Source organism: Microplitis demolitor, chromosome 10 (genome assembly GCF_026212275.2).
Source record: "Microplitis demolitor isolate Queensland-Clemson2020A chromosome 10, iyMicDemo2.1a, whole genome shotgun sequence".
Taxonomy (NCBI): domain Eukaryota; kingdom Metazoa; phylum Arthropoda; class Insecta; order Hymenoptera; family Braconidae; genus Microplitis; species Microplitis demolitor.
This window is the reverse complement of record NC_068554.1, coordinates 17,572,031-17,588,117: the sequence shown is the minus strand read 5'-3', so window position 1 is coordinate 17,588,117 and position 16,087 is coordinate 17,572,031. Positions and strand designations below refer to the sequence as shown.

Below are 16,087 nucleotides of genomic sequence, written 5' to 3'. Positions count from 1 at the left end.
AGAACCTACAGGATCAATGCCCCCAAGATTGATGCAACATTCACAAATAGCAATATCAGCAGAGAGAGGATCAGATGTTCATTTAACTTGCTCAGCACAAGGTAGTCCACCTCCTCAATTTACGTGGTATCGTGACGTCAATGGTCAGTATTAAAAAGAAAATAAGAAAAAAGAAAAAAAAAAACAAAAACAAAAAGATTATATGACAATTATACATACATATATAGGACATTCGATACCGGTAGAATCGTTTGGACGAATTCAACTTTGGGGTGATTTAATGCAAATTCGTCGGGTTGATGCCCAAGATGCCGGAAGGTATATATGCCGAGCAAGTAATCAATTTGGAGAGCAAAGAGCTGAAACTCATTTATCTGTAACGTCAAAGTTAAATGCTCGAATTCAACCACGACTTCAAGTTATTAATTCTGGAGAATCAGCAACCATGAATTGTACAGTTGAAGGTTATCCTGTTGAAAGTGTTGAATGGTTACACGATGGAGTACCTGTTCTTAGTTCACAGGATACAAGAATACGATTATTAGCACCTTTAGTTCTTATTGTTGGATCGGTAGGTCGTAAAGACAAAGGAATGTATCAGTGTTTAGTGAGGAGTGACAAAGAAAATGCTCAAGCAACTTCTGAATTAAAATTAGGAGGTAACAGCAACACAATCACCAATATTATTTTAATAATAATTATTATTAATTAATTATTAATTAATTATTTAAAGACACCGTTCCTGAACTACAATATACATTTATTGAACAAGCCTTGAGGCCCGGTCCCCCAGTGTCGTTAAGATGTTCGGCAACTGGTTCACCACCACCCTCATTCACCTGGTTATTAGACGGTGAACCCTTGAGTGAAATTGCTCAGGGACACAGGTATATAATTATTATTATTATTATTATTATTATTATTAAAACTTGTTTAGAATTTAAATTAATAGTTATAATAATGTTATTTATGTAGATACGCCATAGGACAGTATGTCGATCAGTCGGGGGATGTGATAAGTCACTTGAATATAACATCAGCTGGTGCTGAAGATGGTGGACTATATGCATGTGTTGCAAGAAATACTCTTGCTTCAGTTGAACATAAAGCACGATTAAATATATACGGACCACCTTATATTCGTTCAATAGGACCAGTACGTGCTATCGCCGGTATAGATACAACAATAGCTTGTCCATATTCTGGATATCCAATAACAACTGTCGAATGGTCAAGAGGTGGAGTTGAATTACCTTTAGATATGCGACATCGCGTTGATACTGAGGGATATTTAACAATAGCAACAGTTGATCCAGATGATGCTGGTACTTATACTTGTACTGTACGTGCCAGTACTGGAGAAACTGCCAGCAGAGATATTAAATTAACTGTCAGCAGTAAGTTTATTTAATAACAAAGAAAAATAAAATAAAGAAAATAATAATAAAATATAATGAAATAAAATAAAATAAAATAGGTCCACCAGTAATGAGTCCATTTGCATTCCCACCAAATTTACAAGAAGGTAGTAGAGCACAAATCACATGTGGTGTTACTTCTGGCGATCTACCAATTTATTTTTCTTGGCTCAAAGACGGTGAACCATTGCCTTCTTCACTTCGAGTAACTTAATTATTACTATTATTGTTGTTATTATTATTATTATTATTATTAATATTATATTTATTTTATATTATTTTAATAATAATAGATTGAAGAAAGAGGAGCTGAATTTTTTAGTTTACTTGTTTTCAAAGAACTAACATCACGACATAGTGGAAAATATACATGTGTTGCAACAAATAGTGCAGCTAAAGTTAATCATACGACAGAATTGTTGGTAAAAGTTCCACCACAGTGGACGTATGAACCTCAGGATGTAGCTAGTCTATTGGGTAATCCATTAAATGTTCACTGTGAAGCCAAGGGTTTCCCACCACCACGGATTACCTGGCTCAGAAGTAGAGGAAGAAATTCAAATGACTATCAGCAGTTGGCTGAGAGTTTGGATAGTAGGATTATGATTCTACCAAATGGATCTTTGTGGACTGCCGCAGCGGGTCCTTTAGATGAGGGCCACTATCTTTGTCGAGCTAATAATGGTATTGGCTCGGGTCTGAGTAAAGTTATTTACGTGTCGGTCAATGGTAACAACAACAATAATAATAATAATAATATTACTACTATTCAATATGTTTATATATTATTATTATTATTATAAATTTATATAGAACCTGCTAGATTTGAAAGCCAAAGTAAAAATGTAACAATAAGACGTGGCGATGCAGTAACACTTGACTGTATTGTTATTGGTGATAATCCAATAGAAGTACAATGGTTACATAATAATGAAAGAATAGATACCAATAGCCATAGACTGAGTATAAGTCAAGTTAAAACTGATACGGGATTAAAATCACAATTATCAATAGGTATAAGTGATAGACAAGACTCGGGAGTTTATCGATGTACTGCTGACAATGCATATGGAAGAAGTGAACATTTAATTTATTTAGCCGTTCAAGGTATAAATCTGTTTTTTTTTTTTTTTTTTTTTTTTACAATTACTAATTTAATTTAAAAAAATTTATTTATCCATCAGAACGACCAGATCCACCTACATCACTAGAAGTTATTGAAATTGGCTCGAGATCAATTCGGCTATCGTGGCGTAGGTCTTTTGATGGAAATAGTCCCATCAGAAACTACATTATTCAATATAGAGCTTTAAATCACGGTCCAGTCGACGACTGGGATCCTTCGAAAACACATAATGTTACATTTACCCCGGGTAGTAATTCAAATATTCCCAGTAATAATATTATTATTAATACCGATGGCTCTATAAATTCAATTCAAAATAAAAATAATAACAATAATATTTTGTTATCATCACCATCATCATCACCATCATCGTCAATGTATGAAAATACTGGAAATGATGATCAAGAAATAGCATTAGTGGGTGGTCTTCATCCAGCAATAACTTATACATTTCGTATTATTGCAATAAATTCAATAGACGCAAGTGAACCAACAGAACCACCAGTTGTTGCTAAAACTCAAGAAGAAGCTCCTACAGAGCCACCACAGAATGTTAAAGTACAATCAGCTGGATCTGGTGAATTAATAGTAACATGGCAACCACCACCCAAAGAATCATGCAATGGTGATTTATTGGGTTACATTGTAACTTGGTCAGAACACTCGGCATCAACATCAGGTGTTAATCAAAGTAAAAGTCTTACTGTTAATGGATGGGCCACTACTAAAGTTCAATTAACGGGATTAAGAAAATTTACAAAATATGATATTACAATAAAAGCATTTAATAGTATTGCTGCTGGGCCTGCTAGTACAACAATTGTTGGTACAACACAAGAAGGAGGTAATTGAAACAAAAATATAATAATAAATAAAATTTAATTTATATTAATATTATTATTATTATTATTATTTCAAGTACCTGAAGCACCGCCAACACAAGTTATTTGTTCACCATTGTCATCACAAAGTGTTAAAGTATCATGGAGTTCACCACCAGCTCATCAACACGGTGGAATTATTCAAGGCTATAAGGTATATTACAGACCAGTACCAACTGATAATATGGAGATATCAACTGTTGGAGAAGTTAAACGTACATCAAGTGAAGAAACATATTTACATACTTTATATAAATACACAAATTACTCAATAAGAGTATTAGCATATACAGGCGCTGGTGATGGTGTTTTAAGCTCACCAATTTATTGTACTACCGAAGAAGATGGTAATAAATATTAAATTAATTTAAATATTAATAATAATAATAATAATAATAATAATAATAATAATAATAATAATATTTAAATAATTTTACAGTACCAGGGCCTCCAGCTGGCATTAAAGCACTTGCTCTTACAGCAGAAAGTATTTTAGTATCATGGTTACCGCCATTACAACCAAATGGTAAAGTATCTCAGTATACAATATACAGTAAAGAAGCAGGAGCAAGTCGACATAATACTCATACAATGCATGAACCCCCATCATCACCAACAGATACTCTTACAATGGAATTACGTGGTCTTACAGAAAGGTAATGATAATGATGATGATGATAATGATGATAATAATAATAAATACTATTTGATATAATTAATTTTTATAGCCAGCTGTATGAATTTTGGGTATCTGCAACAACAGGATTAGGTGAAGGTGAACCAACAACAATTGTTACTCAAACAACAAATACTCGAGCACCAGCAAGAATAGCGTCATTTTCACAATTATTACGACGTGCTGTTAAATCATCTGTTAGTTTATCGTGTTTAGTTGTTGGTAATCCAACACCACGACCTATTTGGAATTATAAAAATAATCAAATATCAACAGGACGTCAATATGAAATAACTGGTGAAGGTAATTTAAATATTAATGGATTAGATAATTCACTTGCTGGAAATTATACTTGTTCAGCGAGTAATCTTTTTGGTGATGATTCAATAACATATACAGTTATTGTTGTTATGCCACCAAAAGCACCACAATTAGAATTACAATATACAACAACTCATAGTATTAAATTACGTTGGAATGTACCTGAAAATGGTGGTGCAACAATTCAAGGATATGTATTAAGTTATAAACGTGATCAAGGTGGTTGGGAAGAAGTAATGCTGTCACCAGAACAAACAGAATTTACATTAAATGGATTAAAATGTGGTTCATATTATTTATCACATTTAACAGCTCACAATCGTGTTGGTACTGGTGATCCAAGTTCAGTTATTAGTGCAACAACAAAAGGAACTAAACCTCAATTACCTAAAGAACGTGATATTATTATAACAAATTCAACATCTGTACGATTAAATTTATTATCATGGCCAAATGGAGGTTGTCCAATTCATTATTATACTGTTGAATATCGTAGACGTATTAATTCTGAACCATGGATATTGGTTGCCAGTAAAGCAACTGAAAATTTAATAATACGTGATTTAAAACCAGCAGCTTGGTATACCTTAAGATTAACTGCAACCAATGATGCTGGTGCTACTCAAACTAAAATGGAATTTGCAACAACAACATTGAGTGGTATAAATATTGGTCCACCAAATGACTTAATAATGGATGATGAATTTGTAAAAAATCACCAATCAAATAAAATTTTTTATATTGTTGTTGTACCACTTATTTGTGCTATTATTTTAATAGCATCTGCTGGTATACTTGGATATGTTATACTTAAAAAAAATAACAGATCATCTGGTAACAGTTATTTAGGTGAAATTTTGCCACCAGGACAATCATCAAATCAATCTGGATTAGGAATAAATCCACAGCATCATCAAACTCATCATCTACATCATATGTCTAGTTGTATGTCAACAGTACAATTGAAATCGACAGCTGAACGTGATAATCGACGTAATCATCAAGTATATACTAGTTCTCCGGTTAAACAACAACAACAACAACAGCAACAACAACAACAACAGCTATTGCAACAACAACAACAACAACAACAACAACATCAGCAAGATAATAGCTTGCACAAAACTACTGATCATGGATCAGGTAATTATTATTATTAATACGTACGATGTCTTTTAGCAGAAAAAACCCGAAAACTCCTGATGCGAAAAAATCTATTTTTTATTGATAAATGAGGATAAATGAAGATGAAACTTGAAAGAGTCTGAGAATATTTGAATTAACGAATGATTTGTGGGGAATTCCATTAATGCTATTCAATATTTCAATTATTAGACTTTAAATTCAACTCAAACAATAAATTTTATCGAAATGCGCTGCGAGCAGCTGTCAGAATACACTCTTATCAATTATTTTTACTACTTGCGCGGTAATCTTAAGTATTTTTAAAATAAATTATTAGAAATTTAAAAAAACTAAAAATCGTACGTTAAAATAAAATCCCGGCAGAATATAATTGAAAAATATTTAAAAAAACACTTGAGTGTTTGAACAAACCTTGGTGGAGAAATAATATGCAGAAGGGTGTCCTAATACACTTGGAGATTTTATTTAAATTGCTCCAAGTGTATTGCTGCTAAAAAAACTTCACTTGACTGCTATTTCCCACCAGACGATGTCAGATGATTTTTCTCAGGAACTTTGAAATTATCAGGATCAGCCATCAGCAACACTTTACACTAACACTGAACACTCAACACTTAACTACACTACATAAACACTTTGTACTATTTTAATTAAACAATTACTATGAGCAATAAATTTAATGGATAATTCCGCGAATGAACTGCACTACTGTATTTCAATTTAAACGTAAAGAAGGATCTGAACTATTACTGCTGTTGTTGATGATACTGACTGCTGCTATCGTACCGCCAGTTGATACAAACCAATCGACTTTGCGATTCATTCTCTCCCACCCCTACTCTAGCAAAAATTTGAACGTTGAACACAGCAACGCACAGCAGCGCCATCTTGGCGTGAAATTTCAAAACTGAAATTCAATAATTTTATTAAAATTTATTTATGTCAATAATTATATTAATTAGACTAAAAAGTATTTATTAATTATTCTTATTACTTGTTCGGTAAATTTAAAAATATTCGAAAAATAATTTATTAGAAATGAGAGATTAAAAAAAAAAAAAAAAAAAAAAAAATGACGCGTGTATCCCGGAAAAATTGTCCTACTACTATTCGAACATTATTACTATTATCATTATTATTATTATTTATTTATTTATTATTTTTTTTATTTCAACAGAAATGTATGAAATAAGTCCATATGCAACGTTCAGTGTACCAGGAAGAGAAAATCGATCAGTAACAACAGCAACATTAGATTACACTATGCAATTTAAAACATTCGGTCATTTAGAAAATGAAGACATAAATACAATTGATTATGAAAGATCAACAAGTGTTGTGGATTTTGAACGGTACTTAATTTTTGATTAATTTTATAATCCCTATTCCTTAATATCAATTAAATTTGTTGTTTTGGTTTGGTTTGTGTATAATACTTTTAGATCTAAAACCCCGAGATGGCACAAACAACGTTATTTTCCAAGTATTGCCGAAGCTGAAAGTAAATTACGTGCATCAAGTCGTGCTGCTGTTACAACTGGTGGCTCTGGAAGTGATACATCTGGTAGTCCATGTGGTGAATGTGCTGGTCCTAGTTATCGTGTACCAGTAAAACCTTGTCGAGGTTTTTATTTTAACAGTAGTAATAATAATAATAATAATAAATAATAATATATTTATTTTTAATATTATTTTAATTTTTTTTTTTTTAGATGTATTTTCACGTGGAATAGAATCGAGTACAGAATCAAATAATGAGGGATCACCATCATTAGGACGACGACAAACGAGAAGTCGCCAACAGTCGAACCGGTCCACTCGCAGGTAGCCAAGGTTTGTTTGAATTTCACGCAATAGTATACACTTTTTTATTATTAGTTATCATTATCATCATAATCTAATAAATAATAAAATAGATTAGTTAATATTTTTATGTAATTTTAAATAAAATAAAATATTTAGTTCAGTGGAAGATATGACGCTTTTACCACCAAGTGGTTTTAGCGATAGCCGCGAACTTAGTGAAGCTGAATGTGATCGAGACCGAGACCGTGATTGTCATCAAGGATTGTCTATTGCAACCGCCCGACACGGTGGTAGTCTTGGTAGACTTCCCATTGAAGCTGTCGAAACAATGCTTGCCAGGTATTTTATAACTTTATGTTATAAATATTTTTAATTATTATTCAAATTTATGACGTTGTTGTTGTTTTTTTTTTTTCTCTACAGGTATCAGCAGAGAAAAGAACAAGAGAGACTAGAATTTACAATCCATGTATAATTTAAGTATAGTTTCATCATAATATCTAATAATCAATTTAGTAGAAATAAATAGCCATCAGTAAAATAAATTTGGTCAATAAATCTTCGCGGGACGATGAGCATCAGTGGCCGATAATTATATACCACTTTAATATATATAGTATTTAAAAAATACACAATATTTTAAATGAATTTAGTTAAAAAGTAATTTAATAAATAGCTTAGCCTAATTATTTATAGAACCTACATCCATCTGAATAATATTAGTATAAATAATCTACCCACACATACATATTATATACATCCGATATAATACAACATAAAACTTTGTCTGATTAAGAAGCCAGTTGTAAATAATAATTACTATCAGTATTGATATATATAACTGCCACTCGAAATATACAAGACTGCCCTTGATATTGTAATACTAATAATAATTTAAGGTTCAACAACAACAACAATAAAATATACAACTGTATAAATAATTATTAGTTTAGATTTACTATGGGGCAATAATAATAATAATAATGAATTGAATGAGAGAGCACACAAGTCTAATATTGAAGAGAATATAATAAATAAATAAATCAATGAAGAAAATGTCAATAATAATATAGGCGTTTACACCATTATTATACATATAATAATAATAATAATTATTATTATTATTATTAATAAAAAAAAACCTAATGTATTATTTAAAAATGTTTTTATATCAAAATATTTGTTCTCTCTTTTTTTATAAGATGATTTTAAAATTGTATTGCGAAAAAAATTGTAGATAATAAATAATTTATCAATTATTTGTAATTAAATATACTTTTTAACGTTGAATTTGGATACATATGTATTGTTGTTGTTTTTATTTATAAATAATTATCATGCATTTAATTTTTTTTTCACTCACCGTTGGCTGGAACCTGGAAATTGAGTGTCAGCTATTGTCTGACTGTCTAAATTTATTAAAAATTAGCCAGTATAATAAATTTAAAACATTTGATTATTTAAAAATAAAAATTTTGACATTTTTACAACTCAATACTTAAAAATTTATCAATAATGTTATTTAACTTGCCGAAAATTAATTTTAATTAATAAACCGCGTGTCAACCTTCCACCACCATTTTGTTTTTTAAATTTTTAAATCCCCCTACCCTCTGCCCCGCAGTACAAAGCTCTTGGCGCCATCTAACTTTGAAACAATTTCTAACTTATCAACATTTTCCCTTTTTTTTTTTTTTGTGCATTAAATAACAAAAAAAAAAAAAAAAAAAATATCAAGTGATTCGGGACACAAGTATTGAAGAAAATAATTTTGGTAAATAATTTATTATTTTTTTTTTTAATATTAAATTTATTATTATAATTAAAATAATTTATTTATATTTATTATTAAATGAATTGAATATATATTATTATATAAATATATAGTTTTATTTGTTGTTTTTATTTTCCAGCATACTGTCAAAATGTAATCTATTAAATTTAGGTTAATTTTATTATTTATACATGTTGAATTATATAACAAAATAATAAATAAAAAAAATTACAGAAAATGTTGCGAGTTCCTCTAGTGCTGAGAGGAGGACAAAGTTCTTCAAATCTTCGTCTTTCATCAAATTGTATTAAATTTATTTGTAAATCTGGTATTACAACTTCATCTAAAAAATTTCAACAACCAGCAGCAGGAGCAACTGACTTAATTGAATTATTTATTGATGATCAATCAGTTAAAGTACCACCAGGTACAACGGTACTTCAAGCAGCAGCTAAAATAGGAATAGAAATACCAAGATTTTGTTATCATGAACGTCTTGCTGTTGCTGGTAATTGTCGTATGTGTTTAGTTGAAATAGAAAAACAATTAAAACCAGTAGCAGCTTGTGCAATGCCTGTTATGAAAGGATGGCGTGTTAAAACAAATTCTGATTTAACACGTAAAGCCAGAGAAGGTGTTATGGAATTTTTATTAGTTAATCATCCATTAGATTGTCCTATTTGTGATCAAGGTGGTGAATGTGATTTACAAGATCAAAGTATGGCATTTGGTAGTGATCGCAGTAGATTTACCGATATTGATTTTAGTGGTAAACGTGCTGTTGAAGATAAAGATATTGGTCCATTAGTTAAAACAATAATGACACGTTGTATTCATTGTACTCGTTGTATACGTTTTGCATCTGAAGTTGCTGGTATTGATGATTTAGGTACCACTGGACGTGGTAATGATATGCAAGTTGGTACATATGTTGAAAAAATGTTTTTATCTGAATTATCTGGTAATATTATTGATTTATGCCCAGTTGGTGCATTAACAAGTAAACCATATGCATTTGTAGCACGTCCATGGGAAACACGTCGTACTGATAGTATTGATATATCTGATGCTGTTGGTAGTAATATTGTTGTATCATCAAGAACCGGTGAAGTATTAAGAATATTACCACGTGTTAATGAACAAGTTAATGAAGAATGGATAAGTGATAAAGCAAGATTTGCTTGTGATGGTCTTAAACGTCAAAGATTAATAACACCAATGGTACGTATTAATAATAAATTAGAAAATGTTGAATGGGAAGGTGCATTATTAACAGCAGCACGTAAACTTGAAGAATTACCATCTGGTAAAACAGCTGTTATTGCTGGTAAATTAGCAGACGCTGAATCACTTGTTATATTAAAAGATTTTGTTAATAAATTGGGTGGTGAATTATTGGCAACTGAACAAACTTATCCAAATGATGGTTCTGGTATTGATTTACGTAGCAGTTATTTATTAAATAATAAAATACAAAATATTGAAGAAGCTGATGCTGTATTATTAATTGGTACAAATCCACGTTATGAAGCACCATTAATAAATACACGTTTAAGAAAAGGTTATTTACATAATGAACAAAATATTGGATTAATTGGACCGAAAGTTGATCTAACTTATAATTATCATCATCTTGGACAATCACCAGATATTATAAATCAATTAAAAAATAATAATCATCCATTTAATGAAATTTTACGTAAGGCTAAAAAACCAATAATTATATTGGGGGCTGATCAATTGACAAGAAAAGATGGACAACAAATTCTTTCTGCAACTCAAGAGCTTGCTAAAGTTTTGGGAGAAAATACTAAAGTATAAAAAAATAATTTAACAAAATTGTCATCATTATTTAAATTAATTTTTTTTTTTTTAATTTTTTTACAGGTCTCTGATTGGAAAGTATTAAATATTTTACATACGAATGCATCACAAGTTGCAGCATTAGATTTGGGTTATGGTACAACAACTTTGAGTGAAATAAAAAAATCACAACCAAAAGTTTTATTTTTACTTGGAGCTGACGATTCAAATATAACGCGAGAAGATTTTCCAAATACATTTATTATTTATATTGGTAGTCATGGTGATCATGGAGCAACAATTGCTGATGTTGTATTCGCAGGAGCTGCGTATACTGAAAAAACAGCAAGTTATGTAAATACTGAAGGCAGAGCACAACAAACATCACCAGCATTAACACCACCAGGAATGGCAAGACCTGATTGGAAAATAATTCGAGCTCTTGCTGAATTTTCCGGAGTTTATTTGCCATATGATAATTTATCTCAAGTTCGTGATAGAATAACCGAAATAGCTCCACATTTGGTACGATATGGTGATGTTGAACCAGCAAATTACTTTGCCCAAGCTCTTGAATTATCAAAAGTAAGTATTATTTATTTTTTTAAATTTTAATAAATATTTATAAAAATATATTTATTTGTTTAAATAGAAAACCGGAGGTTCATTTTTACAAGATCCAGTTGATGTAAAACAAAAATCATTAGAACAATTTTTCATGACTGACGTAGTTTCAAGAGCATCACCAACAATGGCAAAATGCGTTCAAGCAGTTTTAAAGCAACGTCAACTTCAAGCTTAATTCGGTCTTTTTTTTATAATATCTTTTTTCTAATTATTATTAAAAAGTATGTAAATGTAAATAGAGTATGATGAAATAATTATTTAAATAAAATATTAAAAGTAGTAAATAACTTATCTAATGGGTAATTACTCACCTGTGGATTATTAATAAGTTAAATAAATAAAATTAAAAATACTATAGTAGTAATTTTTATTGTATATATATATATATTTTTTTTTTTTTTTTTTTTTTTCATTTTTTACTATAAATAATACATTTGTGCATTTGGAAATGCGGAATAATATTAATAATAATTTTAATTACTCGACTCTGGTTGATCGTCAGTATCGTCATCAACTTCACCGGAACTAACTTCAGATTCAATTTTTTCACCCAAGGCCGTCAATTTTTCTTTATACAAGATTAATTTAGTATCTTGATCAGCTAAAAGTTCTAAAAGATCTTCTTGATCTTTTTTTAATTTATCAAGCTCATCTGTTTTTTCTTTATATAATGTATCAAATTTTGTAATTGCTTCTTTATTTGATTCCTGTTCTTGTAATTTCAATTGATACTCATTAATTTGTAATTGTAATTGTTGTATAATATTTTTACATTTAATTAATTCTTCTTTATCATGATTAGTAACATCTGAAGTAGAACTGTCGTCAATTTTAATAATATGATTTGTTAATGAATCTTTTTCATCATTTAAATTTGTTTGAGCAGCTCGTAAAACAATATTCTGATCTTTTAAATTACTAACTTCTGTTTGTAATTCTTGAACCTTGAGCTATAATTTAAAATAAAAATAAATTAATGATGATGATGATGATGATAATAATAATAAATAAATGAATTAATAATAAAAATTACCTCAAGCTGTTGTTTATCTTTTATTAAAATTTCATTAGATTGTTTTAATTTTTGAATTTCATCATCTTGTTCTCGTATAAGATCTTTGTATTGAGAAACAAGAGCTGATGAATTACCAGATAAATTTGAATTTATTTGATTATTTGAATTTTTAATAGGAAATTCATTAACAGAATTACTTCCTTTGATGATTGATTCAGAAACAGCTCCTATTAAAATAAATAAATATAGTAAAATAAAATAAAATAAAATAAAATAAAATAAAATAAAAAAATAAATACCTTCAAGAATTTTTAATAAACGACAAAATTCATGATCAAGTAATAAGTCAGATGGATTTTTAGCTGATGGTTGTGGATGTTTTAATGTACGTGAATATATTTCATGTCTTGTTGTACCACCAATAGCATCTTGAAATCTTTCAAGACCAATACGTTTATCAATTAAATTACATAATTTATCTTTAGTATATGATGGTACTTGATCATCATTAAAATGTACACACATGGCTAGTAAAAATGCACACATACTTTGAACAAGATTTTCTTGTACATCTTCATTATTATCATGACCAGATAATAATGCTGTTAAATATGAAACTGATGAATCAATTGATAAAAATGTTTTAACAGCCAATGGACAATAACTTATCCATCTACATAATAATATTAATAAACCTAATTTACTTTGTAATTTATTATTACTTTGTTGTAATAATAATATACACTGTTGCATTAATGTTACTGGTGGTTTACCAATATTTGTTGCCAATAATACACGTAATAATTGTTCTTTTTCATTATTATTATTATCATCAATTAATGCATGTGATAATGCTACTGATGAAAACCAATTAGATAATGGATCTGGTGAAAATAAACCACCGCATAATAATTGTCCAGTTGTTAATAATTGAGTTTCATTACTTTGTGGTAATAATGTTTGAATTAATTTATTTTTACCAATATTATTTTTATATAAAAATGATTGAAAACAATATAGTACTGCACATCTTAATTGAAATGGTTGTTTTTCATTAACCATTGACATAAGTAATACAACAATTGCTGGTCGTGGTGGAGTACTTGGTGCAGTAACATTTGATAAAAATTCTTGATTAATATTATTACCTCTTATAACTTCAGCAACAGCATTTATTGTTTCTGTTAATACATCTGCTGGTACACCACTGGCCATTAAAATATCACAAAGTGATTTAAGTAAACCACAAGCATGCATAATACGTTGACAACCAGATATTATTTGAGCAGAACAACTTGGTGCAACAAGTGCACGTATTACTTGTATCATACAATGTATATTTGCAACTTTTTGTGGACTCCATCCAATAACACTATTACTAATATTACTAATATTAATATTATCATCATCTGAATTAATATCATCAATTGATGGTAATTTAAGCATTGGTGTTAAACGTTGAATATAACTTCCTTCTTTAAAAAAATTTTGATTACTGACATTACCTTTTAATAAATTTAACATCAATAATAAACAATCTTCAACAACAATACCACCTTCAGCACCACCCTCTTGATTAATAACATCAAATATTCTGTCAAATGCATTTTCAAATGCAACTATTTTTTGTATATTTCCATTACCTTTTGTCAATTGAATTAATAATAATAATGCATCATTTCTAATAACTTCTCTACTGTCACTCAATAAATCCATTAATTTAGAAACCCCCATTGGCATTATTAATATTATTTCTTGTATATCTTTTGGTCTATTTGATATTAAATTAGCAAGTAATTTTAATGCTGGCCATCTTACACGAAAATCAAAATCTTCAAGTGCAGACAATACAAGACCAACACTGTCTTGATGTTTTATAAATATTTCAGTAAATTGTTCACCAATTTTAGAATTTTTACCATGTTTATCAATTTCTTCATCAAATGTTTCTGGACTTGTTATATTGCAAAGAGTATCAAGAGCTAGACCAACAATCTCACAATCAGTACGATCCATTTCCAATACTTGTCGTACTGAATTCATACCTTGAGCACCAACTTCAACTCTGTAAGTTCGTGAAAGTGCTTTTAATGCACGACATGCATCTCTACGATCATCTAATAAACTTGAAGACTCTAATCTATCCACCAATCTTTCAACCTGTAATTATTTATATTATTTTAACAATATATTTACATTATTATATTAAAACTTACAGTGTCAGCACCAGTTGGTTGATTTTCAGGATCTGGTGCACCCAAAACAGATTTAAAACTATTTTTAAAAAATTCCATTATTTTTTTTATTTTTTATCAGATTAAAATATAAAATAAAACTCGCGAAATTATAAAAACATTATTTATATTATTTATATTTTTATTCAACACAATTAAATATCATTTATATATTTTATTACAGACGTGTCATGTCAATTATCATATGTACTTTTACCTATACACATATCGATTATAAGACAATCGATTATTTAAGTTTTCGATATACAATAAAAAGTATATATATACGATAAGAATTTTTCCACGTTTATTTTTTTAACTAATTAATTTTTATTATTTAATTATTAATTATAATTACAGTAATAAAAATTATTTTCTTTCTATAACCAGATTTTTAAAATTTATTTCTATAAATTACAGGTTAAATGTGGAAATTTTTCCCAATTATTAAAATTATAATAACACATATATAAGTATATGTGATGATGGATATGTTTAATGATTCGAATCCTAATTCACAGCAGAATTACTGATTTTGATTATATTTAAATGACAATTCATAAAAATGTATTTTCTTGCTATCTTTAAAATATTTTAAACTTTAAATAACCATAAAAAATAACGCATGGAAATAATCTTATGTATTTTTAACATTACTTTTAATAATAATCAACAGTCGCAGTTGGATAAACTTAGTATATAAAACGGTAATATTAAATTATATAACTTTATGGAAAAGGTAAAAAATATATATATAGTGATTTTTTGTAAACGACAACAATAACTGTAAGTTCCTATTTAATTAGTATCTCTTCAAAAATCCGTGATAATCTATTATGTTGACAATATTTTTTACCACAAGTAATAAGCAAAGTGCTTATGAAAAATATTATTGTTATTTTAGATAACAATATTTTTTTCCTCTATATGTAATAATTAAATGCAACCAATTAGTAATTATATACAATTATTTTTTAGATAACACTTTTAAACATTAGTTTTTAAGTACATGGAAAAGCAATTTCTAAACTCAACAAAACCTAGCTCTAAGTAAAAATTCATAATTTAAATTATAAATCAGTTTTAAAGCATTAGTGAATTATTATTCATTAGTTTTTAAGGTATTCGTTAAAGTTTTAGTTTTATTCAATCGGAATAATTATAATATTCAGTTTGAATTTTGAACTATAGTATACTATATTTCTAAATAACATTTTAAATCTTTTGCTCTGATGCCCAAGCAACTTGCATAATAATTTT

The 16,087-nt window shown here is 28.7% G+C and overlaps 3 protein-coding genes across 3 annotated transcripts in view; 2 read left to right on the top strand and 1 right to left on the bottom strand.

The window, feature by feature from the left end:
* Positions 1–8,446, top strand: part of LOC103577808 (cell adhesion molecule DSCAM) — a 32,971-nt gene extending 24,525 nt beyond the window's left edge. Inside the window, exons 6-21 of the mRNA XM_008558622.2 lie at positions 3–143; positions 228–659; positions 734–887; positions 976–1,397; positions 1,478–1,623; positions 1,712–2,147; positions 2,232–2,525; positions 2,603–3,388; positions 3,464–3,772; positions 3,865–4,081; positions 4,154–5,565; positions 6,746–6,920; positions 7,011–7,192; positions 7,281–7,392; positions 7,531–7,713; positions 7,798–8,446. Of these exons, the coding sequence (XP_008556844.1) occupies positions 3–143; positions 228–659; positions 734–887; positions 976–1,397; positions 1,478–1,623; positions 1,712–2,147; positions 2,232–2,525; positions 2,603–3,388; positions 3,464–3,772; positions 3,865–4,081; positions 4,154–5,565; positions 6,746–6,920; positions 7,011–7,192; positions 7,281–7,392; positions 7,531–7,713; positions 7,798–7,849 (5,453 nt within the window). The 3' untranslated portion in view covers positions 7,850–8,446. The remainder of the gene's footprint in view (positions 1–2; positions 144–227; positions 660–733; positions 888–975; positions 1,398–1,477; positions 1,624–1,711; positions 2,148–2,231; positions 2,526–2,602; positions 3,389–3,463; positions 3,773–3,864; positions 4,082–4,153; positions 5,566–6,745; positions 6,921–7,010; positions 7,193–7,280; positions 7,393–7,530; positions 7,714–7,797) is intronic.
* A 639-nt stretch (positions 8,447–9,085) lies between these two features.
* On the top strand, positions 9,086–11,869 carry LOC103577809 (NADH-ubiquinone oxidoreductase 75 kDa subunit, mitochondrial). The gene is made up of 4 exons (XM_008558624.2): positions 9,086–9,148; positions 9,383–10,963; positions 11,036–11,536; positions 11,604–11,869. The coding sequence occupies exons 2-4, from the start codon at positions 9,386–9,388 to the stop codon at positions 11,751–11,753; spliced, it is 2,229 nt and encodes a 742-aa protein (XP_008556846.1). The 5' UTR covers positions 9,086–9,148; positions 9,383–9,385; the 3' UTR covers positions 11,754–11,869.
* A 117-nt stretch (positions 11,870–11,986) lies between these two features.
* On the bottom strand, positions 11,987–15,035 carry LOC103577810 (general vesicular transport factor p115). Its single transcript, XM_008558625.3, has 4 exons — positions 14,810–15,035; positions 12,893–14,753; positions 12,612–12,820; positions 11,987–12,528 (listed from the first exon to the last, which is right to left on the bottom strand). Exons 1-4 carry the CDS (start codon positions 14,885–14,887, stop codon positions 12,052–12,054), a joined length of 2,625 nt encoding a protein of 874 aa, XP_008556847.1. The 5' UTR covers positions 14,888–15,035; the 3' UTR covers positions 11,987–12,051.
* Between the last annotated feature and the right edge of the window lie 1,052 nt (positions 15,036–16,087).

What these genes read in the sequence shown, in the direction of transcription:
- LOC103577809 (XM_008558624.2), top strand. Translation starts at nt 9,386, where the DNA reads ATGTTGCGAGTTCCTCTAGTGCTGAGAGGAGGACAAAGTTCTTCAAAT. An exon ending in TTTTGGGAGAAAATACTAAA is followed by an intron (nt 10,964 to 11,035) that starts GTATAAAAAAAT and finishes ATTTTTTTACAG; the next exon opens with GTCTCTGATTGGAAAGTATT. An exon ending in AAGCTCTTGAATTATCAAAA is followed by an intron (nt 11,537 to 11,603) that starts GTAAGTATTATT and finishes TTGTTTAAATAG; the next exon opens with AAAACCGGAGGTTCATTTTT.
- LOC103577810 (XM_008558625.3), bottom strand. Translation starts at nt 14,887, where the DNA reads ATGGAATTTTTTAAAAATAGTTTTAAATCTGTTTTGGGTGCACCAGAT. An exon ending in AACCAACTGGTGCTGACACT is followed by an intron (nt 14,754 to 14,809) that starts GTAAGTTTTAAT and finishes AAATAATTACAG; the next exon opens with GTTGAAAGATTGGTGGATAG. An exon ending in AAGATAAACAACAGCTTGAG is followed by an intron (nt 12,529 to 12,611) that starts GTAATTTTTATT and finishes TTTAAATTATAG; the next exon opens with CTCAAGGTTCAAGAATTACA.